This window comes from Panthera tigris, chromosome B2 (assembly GCF_018350195.1).
Source record: "Panthera tigris isolate Pti1 chromosome B2, P.tigris_Pti1_mat1.1, whole genome shotgun sequence".
Lineage (NCBI taxonomy): Eukaryota > Metazoa > Chordata > Mammalia > Carnivora > Felidae > Panthera > Panthera tigris.
This window is the reverse complement of record NC_056664.1, coordinates 106,658,103-106,680,430: the sequence shown is the minus strand read 5'-3', so window position 1 is coordinate 106,680,430 and position 22,328 is coordinate 106,658,103. Positions and strand designations below refer to the sequence as shown.

The 22,328-nt window shown below is 36.9% G+C and overlaps 1 protein-coding gene across 3 annotated transcripts in view; it reads left to right on the top strand.

Moving 5' to 3' along the window:
• Positions 1-22,328, top strand: part of FAM184A (family with sequence similarity 184 member A) — a 122,280-nt gene that overhangs the window by 44,549 nt on the left and 55,403 nt on the right. For all 3 annotated transcript variants that reach the window (XR_006217840.1, XM_042987087.1, XM_042987086.1), the window contains exons 2-6: positions 1,939-2,793; positions 3,454-3,589; positions 5,203-5,384; positions 8,522-8,719; positions 12,516-12,638. Coding sequence is in view for 2 of the 3 variants with exons in the window: in XM_042987087.1 (XP_042843021.1) it covers positions 1,939-2,793; positions 3,454-3,589; positions 5,203-5,384; positions 8,522-8,719; positions 12,516-12,638 (1,494 nt within the window). In the remaining variant the exon portion in view is untranslated. The remainder of the gene's footprint in view (positions 1-1,938; positions 2,794-3,453; positions 3,590-5,202; positions 5,385-8,521; positions 8,720-12,515; positions 12,639-22,328) is intronic.

Below are 22,328 nucleotides of genomic sequence, written 5' to 3'. Positions count from 1 at the left end.
TATTAGAAAAAAGAGAAGAGTATTGTTGAGAAATTGTTGACAAGGGGAAGCTCACATCTTCCCATAGTGTTTCATCCCTTGTTATATGAAATCCCACCATGGAGTGGTCCTTTTCAAGATCATTTACTGGGATAAAATGATGAAAAGTGTCACTTATTATTCTCTAGGGATTCCATCTCTTGTATCATTTCTTTTCCTTCCATGTGCTTAGTAAGATAGTTAGGGGATTTGTGCAGATTCCCTGGGAAGGTCTGAGACCTGTGGCCTACACCAGCTCTGCTCTAAGCATTCTACAAATGGACTTCTCTCCAGATAGTTGGCATTGTTTTCCCTTAGTGCCTCTTTCAGTCTTTTGTGGGCATCAACATGATGGGTAGGTAAGACCCTGGAGGAAGGTTGTAGGAGTCTACCAACTTTCTTGGGTTATAGGCTACCTTTAGGTTTAAATGTGTAAATGAAAGGAGTCCTCTATGGCGATCTTGTCTAGCTCATTAGGGACATAACCTGGGATTTGGAATTAGGGTTATTTAAAAAAGGAGAAACTGGAAGTGAGCATTTATTTCTGTTCTGTGCACATATTTCCCTTTGGCAGTAGCTAGCAGGTGAAGTAGCTGGCAAGACAAATGGAGTCCTGCCATCTCTCAATCTTTTCACCTTTGTTATGATTACATCTCTCAATAGTTAGAGCAGACCAAGTGAGTATATGAATGGGGGCCTGATTCTGGAAGACAAAGCCCTGTGTGGAGAGAGTGAAGCCCCTGCAGTGGGGTAAGCCTCCAATGTGTCTTCAGTGGGGTAAGCCTCCAGTGTGTCTTCTCCTTCCACAAGTACAGCTACAGGCCTAGCAGGTGACCACCTAGATTTAGCAATAGCATCTGGTGTCACCAGGATGTGTGAAGAGCCAGGTAGTTTGTTTCTGTTGCCTCAGACTGTATGAACAAGTTCTCTACAAAAATTGCAACACGTTTGCATCTTAATTGCCTCTGACTTTTGGGGCTGGAATCCATTTCTAAAGCCAGAATAAGATCACATTGAAACGAGCAAAGCTCCAGGACACTGATTTTTTAGCTTCTGGATTTTTGGATTGGAGAGTGTTCATTTCTTTTTACTTCAGAAGAAAGTGGGTGAACCTGTAAGCCTTAAGTAATAGTCATGAATATTGTACTGTTTGGCCACAGTGGTATGATGGAGGGTATCAAAGAACATACAAGAATGGGAGCATCACTACAAAGGGAGTATGTTGTCATTTGTAATTAAGGTTGGGGAAATGTCAATGGAATCATTAAAATCCAAGGACTAAAATGAAAATAAAGACCTTTGCCCAGATACTCTGGCTCTAGAAACCTGGCTTGCCTGGATTCAGAGGGAAAATTAGGCAGTGAGTAAAACTATAGTGTTTAATATGTGAGCAGAAAAGTACTAACTGGATTTTGTAAGGAGACCTCTAGGAACTTGGAGAGAAGAGGATCAGCTTTAAAAACTGACCATAGGAGAATTAGAAGAGGAAATTTCTAAATTTAGAACGTACCGGACATTAATCAGATGAAAGAGCCTTTAAGAAGACTTAAGGCCTAGAACTTCCACTCATGCAAAGCACTAGAGTAAGGCAGATACTTTGAGGCTTTTCTGCTGATCCTCACCCCAAACTAGACTGGACCCTATGGAGAACTCCTTTCTTCTAGGCTTCCTTTGTCTCTTTTCTCCTCACTGTTTCATTTATAGTGGAATCTTCAGATGCAACTTTTCAGGTTGTGCTAAGGTAAAACTTTGCTACGTAAATCAATCTATGAATCTAAAACAATGCATGAAGCTCAGTATTTAGTATTTACCATACCCAATTTTGTGTGTTGAAAAATATCAATCCAAATGGAAGAATTAACTTCCAGTAAGAACAGAACATGGTTTGCTCAATTCTTTCCCTTTTTTTAAATTATGCAGGTAATATATGCTTTAAATACTAAAAATGATGAGCATGAATCTGCAATTCAGGCCCTCAAAGATGCTCATGAAGAAGAAATCCAACAGATTCTTGCAGAAACAAGAGAAAAAATATTGCAATATAAAAGCAAAGTAACAGAGGAGTTAGACCTGAAGAGAAAGATTCAGGTTTTAGAAGCATCATTAGAAGACCACATAAAAATGAAGCAGCAGGCTTTGACAGAATTTGAAGCTTATAAGCACAGAGTTGAGGACATGCAACTTTGTGCAGAAGCCCAGCATGTCCAACGCATAGTAACCATGTCTAGAGAGGTTGAAGAGATCAGAAGGAAATTTGAGGAAAGATTACGGAGTTTTGGGCAACTCCAAGTACAGTTTGAAAAAGACAAACGGTTGGCATTGGAAGATTTGCGAACTGCTCATAGACGGGAAATCCAAGAGCTGTTGAAGTCCCAGCAGGATCACAGTGCCTCGGTCAGTAAAGGGCAGGAGAAGGCAGAGGAACTGCACAGGGTGGAGGTAGAGACATTAAACAAAACACTGGAGGAGCTAAGACTTGAACGGAAAAAGCTAATTGAGGATTATGAAGGCAAGTTGAATAAAGCTCAGTCCTTTTATGAGCACGAGCTTGATACTTTGAAAAGGTCACAGCTTTTTACAGCAGAAAGCCTCCAGGCTAGCAAAGAAAAGGAAGCTGATCTTAGAAAAGAATTTCAGGGACAAGAAGCAATTTTAAGAAAAACTATAGGAAAATTGAAGACAGAGTTACAGATGGTACAGGATGAAGCTGGAAGTCTTCGCGACAAATGCCAAAAGCTTCAGATAGCACTTGTTACAGCAGAGAACAATGTTCAGGTAAGTAAAGCCTCTCACTTTCAACCTATGGATACCCACTCTCTCTCCCTCCCCAGTTTTGTCTTTTTCTTTTCAATTAGACTACTTTAACTTTTTTTTTTTCCATTTTGCTTTCTTCTGCTTTTCCTTTGTGAGAAAAATCAATAAAGGGGCAATTTTTACTACTCTGTAGTTATTATCTACTACTAGAATTTCAAATACTAAAGGCCCATAAAGATAACTTAAAACCTGATAAAGAAAGGTTTCTATTGAAATAACGTGTTGATATTTTTCACAAGTGACTTGGGAGAGTTAAAATACTGGGCTTTAGTTTTAATTATGTTTTCTCCTTTACCTTCATTAATAATGGTCTGCACAGTGATCAAAAATTTGTTTTCTAAACCTGAAAATAGGTATAGAAAATTTCGTAGCTGTTTTTAATATCTGTAGCATTTGAGTGGATTAAAAAAGGTTGAATAGCCTTTCATGATTGGGTCATATGATTTATGAAGGTAAGTTCTAAGTGCTATCAAAACAGATTTAAAACTAGGTATCATTAACTGCAACTTTTGAATATGAGAAAGTTGATGCTTGTAATTTAAGTGAATTGGCATCATTAGCTTAGCTAATTAGCTTCGCATCATTCTTGCATATTAGTAATGGCTATTTGATCATTCTTAGGTTCTTCAAAAACAGCTTGATGATGCCAAGGAGGGAGAGATGGACTTACTAAGCAAGCACAAGGAAGTGGAAAGTGAGCTAGCAGCGGCCAGAGAACGTTTACAACAACAGGCTTCAGACCTTGTCCTCAAAGCTAGTATGTGTGACCACAGTTCTTGGTGTATTCCTTAGCTAAAACCAACACTAAAATGTTTACTCAAGACAAAATTTGCCTTCTCTTCTCATACTTTAACATTATTTAGATTCTAAATATTTTAAAGGACTCTAATTTCTTTTTAATCGTAAGATAAGCAAATAATAACTTATTTTTAAGATATATATTTTTATACAAAAATTAAGAGCAGGTATTTTATCACCAATAAATCATTCACTAAAAGAACAAAGAAGCATTCTAAGAAGTTTTTTTGTTCTTTAAAAACATGTTTTAAAGTATTTAAATTAGTGGAACTATATGTGAATTATAGTGCCTCATTTCATTTGGCTTATTAATAAGGATCATTTACATACTAAAGCTGAGTTGCCTATCCTAATATGGCTAACGTTCTCATTTTATAACCTGTACTAGAGGAAGTGGGTGATTCATGTCAGTTCTGAAGTTACATTTTGCCCAAGTGTTTAGTGTGCCAGATGAAGCCATTTGAAGTAATTCTTTGAGAATGTCATTTGATTTGATTGGCTCATCTGTGAATTCCCAGATGACCTTTCTCCTAAGTAGTAGTTTTTCAACTTTAGTGTGTATGAAAATCACCCAAAGGGCTTGTGCAACCACAGATGCTGGGCTCCAGCCTCAGAGCTTCTGATTTAGCAGGTCTGAGATGATCTTCACTGCGGGCTCAAGTTCCCAGGTCTGCTGGTCCAGGGCAATTTGAGAACCACTGGCCTACCTAACACATGCTTTCTGAGACCTTTATCTCACACTCATTTTTCATCTCTCTGTCTCTCTTATTGCCCGTCCCCCTTTTTTGTTGTTGTCATTTATTTATTCTTTGATAACTTGCTGACTTAATCTCTTAATCCACCTTAGTTCTTTATCAGGTTTCTTGTCTAAAACAAATTCAGTTTCAACCAAACCACTGCCTTCCATATTTACTACCCGTGTACAAATTTCTTTCTCTTTAAAATTTTTTTTTAATGTTTATTAATTTTTGACAGAGAGAGGCAGAGCATGAGTGGGGGAGGGGCAGAGAGAGAGGGAGACACAGAATCCAAAGCAGGCTCCAGGCTCCAAGCTGTCAGCACAGAGCCTGATGCGGGCCTTGAACTCACAGACTGTGAGATCATGACCTGAGCCGAAGTTGGATGCTCAACCGACTGAGCCACCAGGCGCCCCTAAATTTCTTTCTCTTTATGTGAGAATTTGAAAAAAGAGATTAGAAAAGAACAAATTGCTCATTTTGGCACTGTAGTGCCATCCTCTTTGTTTGACTCCCAAGGCTTTTTTTTACATGCATCTCTGAGAGTTGCTTCTACTTCAGCTTGTTTAGTGTGCAATCTTAAAAAAGGGTCCTGGGTACAGTGATGTAGTGATGTGAAAATACACCTTTTCCTCGTTTAAATTATTCTACTTGGATAAGAAACATTCCCATGGTAAATATTTCCATTTTATACGGTGAACAAACCAAAGTACTGTTTGTACATGCAGACTATTTATTTCACTCCGGTATTAAGTACAATTGTGTCATTAAATATAAACTTTTACACTCAGTGCAACAAATTTTAAATTGCAGAGTTTTTCTTTTTGGGGTATAGGTCATATTGGAATGCTTCAAGCGACTCAGATGACCCAAGAGGTTACAATTAAAGATCTAGAATCAGAAAAATCAAGAACCAACGAGAGATTATCTCAGCTTGAAGAAGAAAGAGCTTTTTTGCAAAGCAAAACTCAGAGTCTGGATGAAGAGCAGAGGCAGCAGATTTTGGAACTAGAGAAGGTAAAAAGCAGTAGAGTTTGCCCCCCACCCGCTGTCCCACAACAAAGAAAGGAAAAGAAAAAAAGTTCGGTTTTCTCAGATTTGATTTAAAAAGTGTTTACTTCTACTTCACAGTAACAGTCAATTTTTATTTAATGTTTATGTATTTTGAGAAAGAGAGAGTGGGGGTGGTGCGTAGAGAGAGGGAGAGAGAAAATCCTAAGCAGCTCACATGGGGTTTGAACTCACAAAACTGTGAGATCATGACCTGAGCCAAAATCAAGAGTCAGATGCTTAACCAACTAAGCCACCCAGGAGCTCCAATAACAGTCCATTTCTTAATTCTAGTAAGTTTTTGTCTTTATTTTGAGGAAAAAGATATAAAGCTGGACTATCTATTGTACATGTATTCAAAATGTTTTTTTCAGATTTTTAAAAAATTTACATCCAAATTAGTTAGCATATAGTGCAACAATGATTTCAAGAGTAGATTCCATAGTGCCCCTTACCCATTTAGCCCATCCCCCCTCCCACAACCCCTCTAGTAACCCTCAGTTTGTTCTCTGTATTTATGAGTCTCTTCTGTTTTGTCCCCCTCCCTGTTTTTATATTATTTTTGTTTCCCTTCCCTTATGTTCATCTGTTTTGTCTCTTAAAGTCCTCATATGAGTGAAGTCATATGATTTTTGTCTTTCTCTGACTAATTTCACTTAGCATAATACCCTCCAGTTCCATCGACGTCGCTGCAGATGGCAAGATTTCATTCTTTGTGATTGCCGAGTAATACTCCATTGTATCTGTATATACCATATTTTCTTTTTCCATTCATCCATTGATGGACATTTGGGCTCTTTCCATACTTTGGCTATTGTTGATAGTGCTGCTATAAACATGGGGGTGCATGTGTCCCTTTGAAACAGCACACCTGTATCCCTTGGATAAATGCCTAGTAGTGCAATTGCTGGGTCGTAGGGTAGTCCTATTTTTAGTTTTTTGAGGAACCTCCATACTGTTTTCCAGAGTGGCTGCACCAGCTGGCATTCCCATGTATTCAGAATATTATTAACAATTTATAATGTAAAAACTTAAGACATTTCAACGTATTTCAACCAGAAACTGTGAAACTCTTATTTCAGTGGAATGTACATTGTGGTTGATCATATGTTTTTGTACTGATGAAATGTATTATTGCCTATACACCTAGGAAATTTCGGTAAAACTTTTGGCAATCATTGAGCTCTGAAAATTCATATACCAACATATTGAATTTCTAGATTAAACAAATAAGACCTATCATTTGTAGAGTAATTGCTGAATATTTATTGCAGTTGTTCAGATATCAAATGGGAGTTTTGGAATCTTTCTTTCCCTCAACAACCAGGCATATTAAAAATAAGTCTGATCTCCTTGCCCTTTGCTCACCTCCCATTCACGCCTTACCTGAGTGCCATGTGGTTTCTCTTATGACGACTCCACAGAATGTGTGTTTGCCCCAGCCTCCGGGGACATCCTGGTTGCTGCACTTGATGAATCTCATCCAACAGTGTTACTTATTTCTCTCTGATTTACAACATCTCCCTTTTGGTATTTCACATTCTCCCACATTTTCCTCCTGCCTGCCCGGCCTTGCAGTCTTGTTTGTGAGCTTTCCTTATGTCTGTTCCCTTACCATTTACGTTCCCCAGCATTTTCACCTCATTCTATATGCTTTTCCATTCTGGTAACATCAGCTGTCACTTAAGTGATCCCTCCCAAATCTGTTGGCCTAGGCCCCATCTTTTCCCTAAATTTGTGCCGTGTGTGTCTAACTCCCACAAGATATGTTGGTTTCTCACAAACGTGTCAAATCAGCATGCCTAGAACTTTCTCCCCTCAGAAGTACTTTTTTTTTTCCCCATTCCTTTTTTCAACCAATAGCACTACTGTGTGTGTAGCTTGGTAAATTGGTCGTTATTGATTACTGTTTCCTTAACCCTCTTACCTGTTATGGAGTCCTCTTGGCTTTTTGCTCCCTTAATATATTTTTATTCCATCATATCCCTTCATACCCTTTCGCGGATTCTGGGTTTAGGTTTAGATCATTGTTGCCTGGATTTCAGTTACAGCTTCCTCAGTGCTCTCCCTGCCTCAGCTCACTAGCCTACTGTCAACATGACTGTTGTTAAAAATATGTCAGTTACATAAATTGCAGTGATTTCTCATTCCTGTCAGAATAAAAGTCAGAGTCCTTAGCATAAAAGACCCTTTTTCATCATTTGATTCGTGCCCCCTGCTGAGCCCCATTCCTTACCACTGCCAGCCTCATATCTGCTGTTCCGTCCACACCGCTCAGCTACATGGTCTTCCTATCTTATCTGAACTTCATCACCTGGCTGGCTACTGCTCATTTTTCAAAATGCTGGAAATGGTTTTGAATGCAGGTTTTTGACACCAGATCTAGGTTTGAAATTTTCTCCTCTTTCATTTCCTGATGGACTTGTGAGAATTAAATGAGAACGTGTCATCAGCAGCCTAGATGTTTTCTCTTCTGGAAAGCCTTCCCTGATGTATGTATGTATGTATGTATGTCTCTCTCTCTGTCTCTCTCTGTCTCTGTCTCTCTCTCTCTCTCTCTCTCTCTCTCACACACACACACACACACACACACACACACACACACACACACACCCTTTCCCACCCCATCCAGGTTAGTCTCCTTTCCTGTATACTCTTACAATGTGTGATGTACACTCCTTTCATAGAATGTATAAAATTATATTTCCATTGTCTTTTGCCTTTTTCCAGACTGTGACTGCTTAAAAGGCATATAATTGGCACTCAGTGAAATTGTATTGAATATCATCTGAGTGGTAAATTGGTAAGCCATTTTGTGTACAGCTTTGACATACAGGAAGGCTTTCTGTCTTAAGCTCACAGATGTGCTAACTCACACTTGGTTCTGACCTAGCCTGTTTTATTACTTGTGTTAAAATTATTAATTTTGTCTGTGCTACCCTGTCATTTTCTGAGAACACCAATGATGTAATCTCATGTCCAAAGTCTAAATTCCATAGTACTCAGTTCATTCAAATGTATGTATTTCTTGAGTATTCAGAATACTAATAGCAGTAATGAAAAAAGCAGGTGTAATTATTGATCTTTATTTGCTTTAATTTTAGAAAGTAAATGAAGCAAAGAAAACTCAGCAAGAATATTATGAGATGGAGCTAAAAAATCTGCAAAATAGATTGGAAGGAGAGGTTGCTCAATTAAATGAGGCTCATTCTAAGACTTTGGAAGAATTAGCTTGGAAGCACCACATGGCAATTGAAGCTGTCCACAGTAATGCAGTTAAGGATAAGAAAAAACTACAAGTGGTGAGTATAAATTCAAGGTAGCATTGCATCGTGAACTGGAAGGGTTTCTGTAATGATCCAGTATGACCCATATTGTAGAGTAATGGGTTACTTCATTCTGATGGCTGCTCTCTCATAATCTGTAAATCATGATTCAGAGAGTAATATACTTAAAAATTCTTGATATCTCCTGTGTGTAGATTGATAGGAGGCATTCCTACTTTGTATGAGCCATGGTAATACTCCCTTGATCTTGAGCTGTTTCTTCATGAGACACTGTCTTAAGTGTGCTCCTCGGGAAGCCTCAACTAGCTGAAGCACTTACGCTCCTGTAGATGTTTCCTTTTGCATAGTAGAAGAAACAAGGTGTCTGACAGATCTGGGATTTACACTGAGCTCTTTGTTTACTGGCTGCCTAAATTTGGGCCTCAAAAACCATGCCTGTCCTCGTGTGACAGATGAAGAGGAGATCCATCTTATAATGTTCCTGTGAAGGTTAAGTGAAATAAAATGTTAAGAACTCAGACATGTCCTAGCATATAGTGATAAATAAATGTTAGTTTTTAGTATTTCTTATAGTGTGCCAGGCACTGCAATAGTGTTTTCCATCTGTTTTTTTACTTCATTCCCGCCACACTCATAGGTTTAATTGCTGCACCCGCTTTACTGAAAAGGAGATAGAGGAAAGAGGTGAAACACTTGTTCAATCACATGCAGCTAGTAAGAATCAGTCAGGTCTTGAACTCAGGTTTCAGATGTCAAACTCTAAGGCACTTAACCACCACATAAAAGCATGTATTAATGATGATTGTTGTATGTTTTACATAATAGCTTTTTAAAGTTTATTAAGAGCTTTCTTGTATACTCCTCATTACTTAAGGCTTGAAGATTAATGTCATTTTTATTATACAGGTGGTGAAATAGTTTTAATAAACCTAAATGATGTATTCAGTGCCACCAACCTAGTATATAGAAGAAGCAGGATATGAATTGAGAGATTCACCTCTATGTCTCTTCCTTTTGTGACACAACTAGTTGGAAAAAATATTCAACACTTGAACTTAATTAAAAATTCAAATAAAACTTCCTGTTAAAATGTTATTTCTGTTCAAACCTGCTACTATATGTTTATGTAGCTGGAGACAAATCTTAATGACATGTCATTTCTCAAAATTGTGGTTGTTATTTTCTGTGTGCCAGCTCACTATTCCAGAACGAATTTGTACAGCTTTAATTACGTGGTGCATGTACATGCTTACTGACTCTGTATGTCTGTGTCAGTTGTTCAGGGATTTATAGTGAAGTATTCAGTGGTAACTGCTGCTTCAGTAAGCTCTTCCATAGCTATTTTTTGTTTTGTTTTTTCATCTCTACATCCCTTATTCACCTTAGCCTTCTCCCTTATTGTGATATTTAACCTGCAGGTGTTCTGCTTTTTGCCTCTCTTTACTCCTCTATATTAAGTTCTAAGTGCTAGAATCTAGGCATCTTTCATCAATATCATTTTTACCTCATTACTTCTCTCTTAATTATACCCTTGCCCACTGAATTTCAATTTCTGAGCCACCTAAAAATCTGCTTTAAGCTACTTACATTTCTTGCAATCTTTCTTTAAAATGTGGTTGCTATAAAACACATGACATGCATTTCCTGTGTGTGAACATAGTCAAAACTCATGATAGCTTTATCTATCCCCTTCCCTTTTCTCAAAATAACTCATCACTTGCTGTTTCATTCCTCTCTTGCCTAGCTAGCTCATGTCTGAGCCTCAGCTCAGACCAGCCTCCTTTTAGAATAGTCTTTCTCCAATGTCACATTATCTTTTATTATTTTTTTAATGTTTATTTATTTTTGAGAGACAGAGAGAGACAGAGTATGAGCAGGGAAGGGGCAGAGAGAGAGGAAGACACAGAATCTGAAGCAGGCTCCAGGCTCCATCTGAGCTGTCAGCACAGTCATCTGAGAGCCTGATGCGGGACATGAACTCACGAGCTGCGAGGTCATGATCTGAGCTGAAGTTGGCTGTTTAAGGACTAAGCCACTCAGGCGCCTCATGTCACATTGTCTTTTAAAGAACATTTACCTAAAGGTGACTTCTTCATTCCTTATTACTTAGTTATCAAAAAGGATTATATTTTTTTTCATAACTTGAGTTTACCCACCCCATTTGAAAGTGACTATATAGAGAATACATGCAGAAAAGAGTTACCATTGCAGGCCTGAAGCTGCTATCCTTAGAAAGGCACATGGTGCAAGGTTGGCCCTTGCTAGTATCTGGGAACTTGAATTTCGGGAGGGTTTCCACCATTCCCTGATAACAACAGCTCATATGCCTAAGGTGTTTATGCAAACAATATGGTTTCTGCTGAACGTCCACTTTCCTTCATGAAGTCTGGGTGTTTGGCACATGGTAATCAAGTACCTATGTGATTAGCCCCGAATAAAAAACCTAGGCAATGAGTCTCTCATGAACTTTACTAGAAGACAACATTTCACATTATTGTCACAACTTGCTAGAGAGTCCTGTGTGAGAGGACTCTTGGAAGCTTGTACCTGGCTTCCTACAGGCTTCACCCCATATGCCTTTTTCCTTTGCTGAATGTGCTTAGTATCCTTTTACTATAAAGTAAATTATGACTGTGAGGACAACTATATTCTGAGTCCTGTGGGTAATCCCAGCAAATCATCAAACCCAGAGTTTGTTTTGGGAGCTCCACAGAACTGCATTTATTACTCTTCTCACCTTCCACTATAGAAATACTGAACTGCTTGTAACATACCAGGCTCTTTTGCACCTCCATGGTTTTTGCACGGGTTTCTTCTGCTGAACATGTTATATTTCCCCCTTGCTTCACCTCTGTTCCTAACTAGTACACTCCTTCAAACTCTACTTAGGAATTGCATTATCTGTGAAGGTTTCCTCACCAAGATAGAATTTACCAGTTCTCCATCCATGCACTCCTGTAGTCCCTATGGATATTTAATTTTAATCACATATTCTTTTTTTTTTTTTTAATATTTTTAACGTTTATTTATTATAGAGAGACAGAGAGACACAGAGCATGAGCAGGGGAGGGCAGAGAGAGGGGAAGACACAGAACCTGAAGCAGGCTTCAGGCTCCGAGGTGTCAGCACAGAGCCCGATGCGGGGCTTGAACCCACAAACTGTAAGATCATGACCTGAGCCAAAGTCGGTCACCCAACTGACTGAGCCACCCAGGCGCCCCAATCACATATTCTTTAATTGCTTGTTACCTTGAACTTATTAAGGGCAGGCCCCATGTGTTAATACCTGTGTATCCCAAGTACACATCCCAAGTAGCATGCCAGATAGTAGGTGTTCTTCAGTAAGTATCAGTTTTACTGGCATTGTTTCTTTAGATGCCTTAATTTTGTACTTGGTAACTCTTGACTATGTTCTCGTGTTCCAGAAATGTTACTGGATTTTGGCTCTTTTTATATAAATATAAAAAATTCTGTATTCAAGAGATAGTTAGAATTTTTATTTATCTCCCCACATTATCACATATAGCATACATTCCTGTTACTGACTCAGCTTGATCTAGACAAGTCAAATATTCTTATCATTTAAAAAAAATAATTATTTAACCACATCATAAGTGATTCAGAATGACAGAATCTAATCCCTTAGGATTAGTTAGGTTGACTAATAACTCCAGTATTATTAATTAACAATAAGGCTAATTTGAAGAGCAAAATATCAAAATATAAAACAGAATAGTAGTCTTTTTCTTGAGGTCTTTGAGGTATATGATGTTTGCAATTTTGTTAATGGTTAAAAATGTCTCTTCCTAAGGAATTAGAGGAACAGTATAAAAAGGAGAAACTAAACCTGGAAGAGGATAAAAGTCAACTTCAACGAGAGCTGGAAAACTTGAAGGAAGAGCTGGAAGACAAGCTGAATACAGCCAATCAAGAGGCAAGAATTCTTTAGCCTTATCACCTGTGTTATGTTTTATCCATAACATCCTTATTTGGTAATGTTGTACCAGAGATGGTAAAATATCTAGAGTAAAAATAATCACTTTGCTTCATGCTGAATTTTTCATAATACATTGGTTATATCTTACCAGGTAAAAATTTACTACCCAAAACATTAGACCCAGGTGCTTTTGTGGGGAAAAGCAAAACAAAGGATAATGTCACCATATGAAAGATAATTGAAAAGGTTTATACACCCTTTTGTAAAACACAGACTTAGTATTCTCTACACTGTATCTCCATTTTAAAAAGAGAGATTTTATAACATCTGGAGAGTGACATCTAAAATAATTTTTAAGTGCTATAAGAAAATAGTATTCTTTAGCTTAGAAAAGGCTAAGAGTATAAAAAGAATGTGAATTCACAAATTCTGTTGTGAATAAAATAAATGTAAAGACAATTTAAAAATTCTAATATTGTTTGTTCTTTTCCTTTCTCTCTGTAGCCCAGGTTCACCTGTACCCTAGAATAGCCACATCTGTTGTCTTTTTTTTCCCTTCCATTCCAGTTCATCCTTCATGTGTGTGGACAGTCTTGTCTTGCAGAGTGCTCTTCCTAAGACAAGTTCTTGTCTTGACATTTCTCATCTTGTCAGCTGTTCCTGCCTCAATAGCGTCATCTCTCCCAAGATTGTCTAAGTCCTGCTTTCTCATCACTCAGCTGCTGCTCACAGAAACCATGCCAACACAGGAGTGCCCCTGGGCATGCTAATCATTTGCACCCAGTCTTCTTTACTTATCTTTAAACATTTATTCAGAGAAGGCACCAATCACTGTGTTTGGGAATGATAGAATTAAGACTGTTGCGGGTTTCCCCTGCTTATCTGTAGGTAGAGTGTCCTCAGAAACCTTTTGTAAGCTGAAATGGTGTAAGGTGAATAAGCAGTTATGATTAATTTATATGGAAAATTGAGCATTCCAAGACCCCAAAATTAACCTCTCTTAGGCTTTTCTGATACCTTAGGACCCATCTTGCTAACAGATACACACAAAAAATATCCAGCAACTGCACAGATGCTCACAGACACAGTTCAAAGCTATGGTAGTGTGATACTGAAATGCTGAGTGCAGTTCCGAAGGAAGGAACTAGGTGGGGCCCTCTCACTTCCTGGGGTGCGTGCTGTTTCTGTGAGGGTTCACTGCAAAACAGATGCTGAATGCTATTTTATTTTTTGCCTTTTTTTTTTTTGTAAAAGTGAAAATCTCTCCAGATTATTTCTGTTAGCAAAAATAGGTACTACTGTAGGTATTTTGTGAAAGTGAAGTAGCATAAAATGAACTTTCAAAAAGCAGGTGTTTTAGCTATATTAGATTAGGTCAGCCTCTCTTCTCGTGTCCAAGATAATTCACTGCTACTCCATATTTGCATACTTCTCTTGGCAGGATATGATCCTTGCAGTTATGGTGTCCTGCTCTCATTAGAAGGCAGTTTAGTGACCATCTGTGTTTCTCATTAAGCTCCCCCAGGGTCTCCTCTCAGTTGCAAATGGTTTAAGCATTCCTGCAGTCTACACACTGTAATCTCACTGAGAAGAGCTATAATAAACATGTAATTGATTTTCCTTTTAGATACTTTCTCAATTATGCTTTAGTACCCTGGTAATGTTTTGGTACCATATTAGAATATGCCCCAAGAGGAAAGAATTGAAAATGGTGGAGCAGCATGGAGACCCTCAGCTCATCTCATCCCTGAAACACAGGTAGATCAGCACCAAACCATTTTGCACACCTAGGAAATTGATATGAGGATTAACACAATGATATGCATAACTTGAGCCACAGAACTCAGCAGGAATTCACCCCAAAAGAGAAAACAGGAAGAAATGACAGGCAGGGGCTTAATCAACACAGATCTAAGCAAGATGTCTGAACTAGAATTTAGAATCACTATAGTAAGAACACTAGCTGCGGTCGAAAAAAGCATAGAATCCCCTTCTCTGGAGATAAAAGAAGTAAAATCTAGTCAGGATGAAATTAAAAATGCCATAATTGAGATGCAATCTTGAATGGATACCACGGCAGCAAGGATGGATGAAACAAAGCAACAAATCAGTGATATAGAAGACACAATTATGGAGAATAACAAAGCAGAAAAAAGAGGAAAACAAAGGTGAAAAAACATGATAAAAGACTTAGAGAACTCAGAGTCTTATTAAAAAGGAATAACACCGAAATCATAGGAGGCCAAGAAGATGAACAGAGAAAAAGGGGTCAGATGGTTTATGTGAGCAAATGATAGTGGAAAACTTTCCTACTCTGAGGAAGGACACAGACATCAAAATCCAAGAAGCACAGAGAACTCCCATTAGATTCAACAAAAACCAAACATCACCAAGGCATATCATAGTCAAATTCACAAAATACACAGACAAGGAGGGGGCACCTGGGTGGCTCATTGGTTAAGCGTCTGACTTTGGCTCAGGTCATGATCTCACAGTTTGTGAGTTCAAGCCCCGTGTAGGGCTCTGTGGCTCGGAGCCTAGAGCCTGCTTCAGATTCTGTCTCTGTCTCTCTCTGCCCCTTCCCTGCTTGCACACACGCTGTCTCTCAAAAATAAATAAATAATAAATAAAATACACAGACAAGGAAAGAATTATGAAAGTAGCAAGGGGAAAGAAGTCCTTAACCTATAAGGGAAGGCAGATCGGGTTTGCAGTAGACCTATCCACAAAAAGTTGGCAGGCCAGAAAGGAGTGGCAGGATATATTCAACGTGCTGAATTGGGAAAATATGCAGCCAAGAATTCTTTATCCAGCAAGGCTGTCATTTGAAATAGAAGGAGAAATAGTTTCTCAGACAAACAAAAACTAAAGGAGTTCGTGGCCTCTAAACTAGCCCTGCAGGAAATTTTAAGGTGGACTCTTTGGGGAAAAGATGAAACAAAACCATGAAGACCGAAAGCAACAAAGACTAGAAAGGACCAGAGAACATTACCAGAAACATCAAGTCTACAGGCACCACAATGGCACTAAATTCATATCTTTCAGTACTCACTCTAAATGTCTATAGACTGATTGCTCCAATCAAAAGACATAGGGTATCAGAATGAATAAGAAAACAAAACCGATCTATATCTGCTTACAAGAGACTCATTTTAGACCGAAAACACCTGCAGATTGAAAGTAAGGGGATGGAGAACCATCCATCATGCCAGTGGTCATCAAAAGAAAGCTTGAATAGCCATGCTCATATTAGACAAACTAGATTTAAAATAAAAACTGTAACAATAAATGAAGAAGGGCATTATATCATAATTAAGGGGTCTATCCACCAAGAAGATCTAACAATTGTAAATATTTATGTCCCAATGTGGAAGAACCCAAATATATAAATCACATTTATATATTTACATTATATATAAACTTACATATGTTTTATTATAATTGTGTGATTAACACAAACATAAAGAAACTCACTGATAATAATACCATAATAGAGGACCTTAACACCCCACTTACAATAATGGACAGATCATCTAAGTAGAAAATCAACAGGAAACAAAGGCTTTGAATGACACACTGGACTGGATTGACTTAACAGATATATTCAAACCATTTCATCCTAAAGCAGCATATACACATTCTTCTTGAGTGCACATGGAACATTCTCCAAAATAGATCACATACTGGGACACAAATCAAGCCTTAACAAGTACAAAAAGATCGAGATCATACCTTGCATATTTTCAGACAACACTATGAAACTTGAAATCAATGACAAGGAAAAATTTTGAAAGGTCTTGAATACTTAAAGAACATCCTACTAAAGAATGAATGGGTTAACCAAGAAATTAAAGAGGAAATTGAAAAGTACAGGGAAGCCAGTGAAAATGGAAACACACCAGCCCAAAACCTCTGGGATGCAGCAAAGGCTGTCACAAGAGGGAAATATATAACAATCTAGGCCTTCCTAAAGAAGGAAGAAAGGTCTCAAATACACAACCTAAACTTTCACCTAAAGAGCTGGAAAAAGAATAGCAAATAAAGCCCAAACCAGCAGAAGAAGGGAAATAATAAAGAGTAGAGCAGAAACCAATGATACCGAAATCAAGAAAACAGTAAAACAGATCAATGAAACCAGGAGCTAATTCTCTGAAGGAGTAACAAAATTGATAAAGCTCAGCCAAATTATCAACAAGGAAAGGACCCAAATAAATAAAATAACAAATGAAAGAGGAGAGATCACAACCAACACTGCAGAAATACAAACAATAATAAGAGAATATTATGAGCAATTATATGTCAACAAATTGGGCAATCTGGAAGAAATGCACAATTTCCTAGAAACATCTATCAAAACAGGAAGAAATAGAAAACTTGAACAGACCCATAACCAGTAAAGAAATTGAATCAGTACTCAGAAGTCTCCCAACAAACATGAGTCCAGGGCCAGATGGCTTTCCAGGAGAATTCTACCAGCAGCTTACTACCTGACATGTCTCCAGAGGCAAGGGAAACAAAAACAAAAATGAACAATAGGAATCTCATCAAGATAAAAAGCTTCTGCACAGTGAAGAAAACAATCAGGAAAACTAAAAGGCAACCAATGTAATGGGAGAAGATATTTGCAAATGACATATCAGATACAGGGTTAGTATCCAAAATCTATATAAAAAAAAAACTTACCAAACTCAACACCCAAAAGACAAATAATCCAGTGAAGAAATGGGCAAAATACATGAATAGACACTTTTCCGAAGAAGACATCCAGATGGCTAACAGACACATGAAAAAATGCTCCACATCACTCATCGTGAGGGAAATACCAATCAAAACCACAATGAACTCACACCTGTCAGAATGGTTAAAATTAACAACTCAGGCAACAACAGATGTTGGCAAGGATGCAGAGAAAGAGGGATCTTTTGCACTGCTGGTGGGAATGCAAACTGGTATAGCCATTCTGGAAAAAAGTATGGAGATTCTTCAAAAAATTAAAAATAGAACTCCCCTACAATCCAGCAATTGCACTACTAGGTATTTATCCAAGGGATACAGGTATACTGTTTCGAAGGGCACATGCACCCCAATGTTTATAGCAGCATTATCGACAATAGCCAAAGTATGGAAAGAGCCCAAATGTCCATTGACTGATGAATGGGTAAAGAAGATGTGGTATATATATTCAATGGAATATTATCCAATGATCAAAAAGAATGAAATCTTACCATTGGCAACAATGTGGCTTGAACTAGAGTGTATTATGCTAAGCAAAATAAGTCAGTCAAAGGCAAATATCATATGATTTCATTCATATGTGGAATTTAAGATACAAAACAGATGAATATAAGGGAAGAGAAGCAAAAATAAAACAAAACAGAGAGGGAGACAAATCACAGGAGACTCTTAAATATAGGGAATAAATTGAGGGTTGCTGGAAGGGTGTTGGATAGGGGGAAGGGCTAAATGGGCAAGGGGCATTAAGGAGGGCATTTTTTGGGATGAGCACTGGGTGCTACATGTAAGTGATGAATCACTAAATTCTGTTCCTAAAAACATTATTATGCTATATGTTAACTATCTTGTATTTAAGTTAATAAAATAAAAAAAGAACCACTCCCCAAGAATTTGCCTGGCTCATCCCTCTGTATGTACCTACCCTTTCCTTCAGCCTGGACATCTTTTTTTTTTTTTTTTTTTTTTTTGTCCTACTTTGCTGGATAAAATGCCTAGAGATAATAAGTTTTCTTGTTTTGTTTCCTGCTCTTAAAGTGAAGGATGTCAACATCTTATAGGTAGTTATCATGCTTCTCTAAAATTTTATTTTGTAAATGTTCTTTATCAGGTTTAGGAATTCTCTTATAATTCTAGTTTCCTAACTTAAATCACAAATTGATGTTGATTTTTCTGCATCTGTTGAGATCATACTTTTTTTCTTTAATTTGTTAATGTGGTACCTTGTATTAATTTTCAAGTATTAAATCAACTTTGGATTTCTAAAGTAAGCCCAAGGTAGTCATAATAGATTCTATATATCTTTTTGTGTATAATAACTAGATTCAGTTTATTAATATTCATTTTGGGAGTTTTTTAAGCCTAGGTTCAACTAATATTGCTTTGTACTTTTCCCTTTTAATACCGTCCTTTCTAGTTTTGAAATCAAGGTCCTATTAGCCTCTTAAAATGAAAGACTTATATCCTTTTCTGTTCTATGGGAGATTTGTGTGAGATTGACATGCTTTTTAAACTTTAACTGCATCATGGTTAAATATTGTTTGTATGAAAGCAATTTTTAAATTTTTAAATTCATCAGAGAAATTTAATATTCTGGGTGTGTCCAATTTTTCAATGTAGTCTTGTATCCCAGTTCATTAAACAAGATTTTAAGTTATTTTCTTCAATATTCTGTGTTCCAAATATTGTATTCTTTTTGAATTTTATCTTTTTTATATATCATTTACTAAAAACTGATACTTTGATGGTGGATTTATTTCTTATATTCTTTCAATTTTTGCTTTAAATATTTAAAAGTTTTGTTATGTGCATACAAATATAAAATTTTTTTAGCTACTTAATGAATCATGATTTGTGGTTTAGTCTGTGTTGTTTGATAGTGTGCCACCAGCTTTATTTTGGTTTGTTATGATTGGTATATCTTTTTCCATCTACTGACCCTTTGTTTTTCTGCATCCTCATGGTTACACAAATCATGGAATCATGATTTGTGGTTTGGTCTGTGTTGTTTGATATTGTGTCACCAGCTTTATTTTGGTTTGTTATGATTGGTATATCTTTTTCCATCTACTGATGGTTACATGTGCCTCTTGCCAACCACATATAGCTGCATTTTATCTAGTTTTAAGTTTATTTTATTTTATTTTATTTTATTTTATTTTACTTTATTTTAAAGTTTATTTATTTTGAGTGAGAGTGCACATGAGGGAGGGAAAGAAAGAGGGAGAGAGAAATTTCCATGTAGGCTCCACTCAGCACAAAGCCCAACACAGGGATTGATCCCACAACAGCAGAATCATGACCTGAGCCTAAATCAAGAGTCAGATGCCCAACTGACTGAGCCACCCAGGCACACCTGAAGTTTGTACCTTTTAAATAGAGATTTTATTCCATTTACATTTATTGTATGGAAAGTAGATATATCTATGGAAAGATAGGGGGAAAGAATTAAGGGGTACTTCATAAAGACTGAGAGTGATTGTTTTAGAAAAAAAATTAATGAATGTATTATCTTCATAAGATGGATCTTGATACTCTTAGAATTGATAAAACCTAAAAACATAAGTAGGTCAGCTAGGGATTTCAGTGATAAATTCATGAATGCCCAAATCATATGAAGATATATTAAGGGAAGCTAGTGAGTCTAAAATCTCAGGGGGAGGATAATCCTGTTATCCTATCAAATGTTATTTGGGGTCACCTTTGAGGACAAAATACTAGACTGGTCAATAAAATCTGTTACAGTCTTTTTAAATGTTCTGATGTAAGTTGTAGATTTTCTTCTGGACATAAGATTTTTAAGCATATACATACAGTAGTTTGTTACAATAAAAATCATTTGGCTTTATTATAAAATGTTGTATCACAGATGATACACTACCTGACACATAAGAGATCAGTATTTGCAAATGAAATATTTGTTGAATGAATAAAACTCATTGAAAACTAAGTCAACTTAGTTTAATAATAATAAATAAGATTATTAGTTTTCTATTGCTGTGTAACAGATTACCAAAAACTTAGTGGCATCACACAGCTCATATTTATTACCTCATGGTGTTGTGGGTCAGGAGTCCAAGTATGGGTTAGCTGGGTCCTCTGTTCAGGATCTCACAAGGCTGAAATCAAGGTGATAGCCATACTGCAGTCCCATTTGAGGTACAGGATCCTTTTTTAAGCTTACTGGTTGTTGTCAGAATTCATTTCTTTGTGGCTGTATGACTGAGGTCCCTGTTTCTTGATAGCTGTTGACCAGAAATTGCTCTCTACTTCTAAAAGCCCCCCTCAAGCCCTTGCAACATGACTGCCTCCTCTTGTAACATAGCAGTTTACTTGTTCAAGGCTGTCAGGAAAACTTCAGTGGCTTTGAATTTCTCTGGTTTCTCCTAAGGGCTCACCCAATTATGTCAGACCCACCTAGAGTAGTATCTTTTTGGATAACCTTAAAGTCAACTACAGTTAAGGATCTTAATTATATCTACAAGATCCCTTTTGCTAAATAACATAATACAATTATGGGAGCAAATCCCATCATATATGCCTAAGTCCCAGGGAAAGTGAGGGTCAGAGAGGGGTCATATTAGAATTCAGCCTACTGCAACACACAAATAACTAATTTCTCTGGCTCCTGTAGTGGCTACACTAGCATTTAGGTAATAGAAGACAAACAGGTTATTTATTGTGATGATTTAGAGAACAGGATTGAGTTTCTAAAGTCTGTTCTGGAATATCCATAATATATTCCTTTCAAAGGCACTGATTGGTATGTGCTAAAGTTTTGAACATTGCTCTTTATGAACTTAAGCAATTTTACAAAAAAAAAAAAAAGTAAGAACATGAGGAATGTTTTCAGAATTCCAGATTTTCTAATGGTATTTAATATGTGTATGTGCATTTTAGTATGGTTGCAATCTATATTCACAGTACTTTGTGTACTTGATTTATAAAACTTTTTTACATATAAATATTTACATTTAATTTTGTCTACATGTTAGTCATTTAAAATATTCATATAGTGTTCCATTATATATCTTTACCATAGTTGCTTAAACATTTTCTTTGTTGAGCATTGAATGTTTTAAATATTTTATTATAAAGATAATTTTAAGGAGTTGCTCCCTCTTAACTTGAGGAGAAAGGATGATCGTGCAAAGGCCATGGCCAGTATGGCAGGATTGCAGTTTCCTAAGGCCAGTACTTTGTCCTCATCAGTGACCAACCAAGGTGTATTTCAGCCATCAGCCCTGAAACCCTGAGGAGCCTGGGGTATTAGAGAAGACTTCTCTGAATGCTGTTTATCAGTGTCTTATTTTTACTGGTAATTGGATAAATTATCAGTTCTATTAATACTTTTGTTCATTTTTAAAAATTACTTCCTTTTTGTGTAACTCTTGCCCTCAATGAAATTACTGGGTCAGAGTAAGAATAATGTTATACGTCAAGTTATTTATTACTAAATTGGTCTCCAGAAAAGTTGGAACTACAGTCCGGTGACATCAGTAATATTGTATATCTTTTATGATTTGGGAAACATTTATTGACTACATGATATCTTCTAGATGGTAGGGATACTTTGACAAAATGTCAAGGAACTCATAGTTTCAAGTGACTGTTATGAATTGGTGATAAATACAATGTATTTTTAAAGTTCAGAGGAGGGAGTGATTCTCTACCATTAAGTGTTCATAAAAACTCTGGAGAATGTGATATTGGAGAATTTTTAAATGTGGTATGGGAGGTAGTCTTTGAAAGGTGGGTGTAAATTTTCCAGCTGTAAGAATGATGAAAGACGGTATGGGTATGAAGATTAGTATAAGTAGGGTCATATTGGTATACAAGCTATAATGCCTTGGTGAACCATAAACAGTTATTATTTATTTCTAATGTTTAATTGTGCAGCATTTTAAGGTTTTTGTCCATTTAAACATATCAATTCTGTCTAATTATATTCTTAGT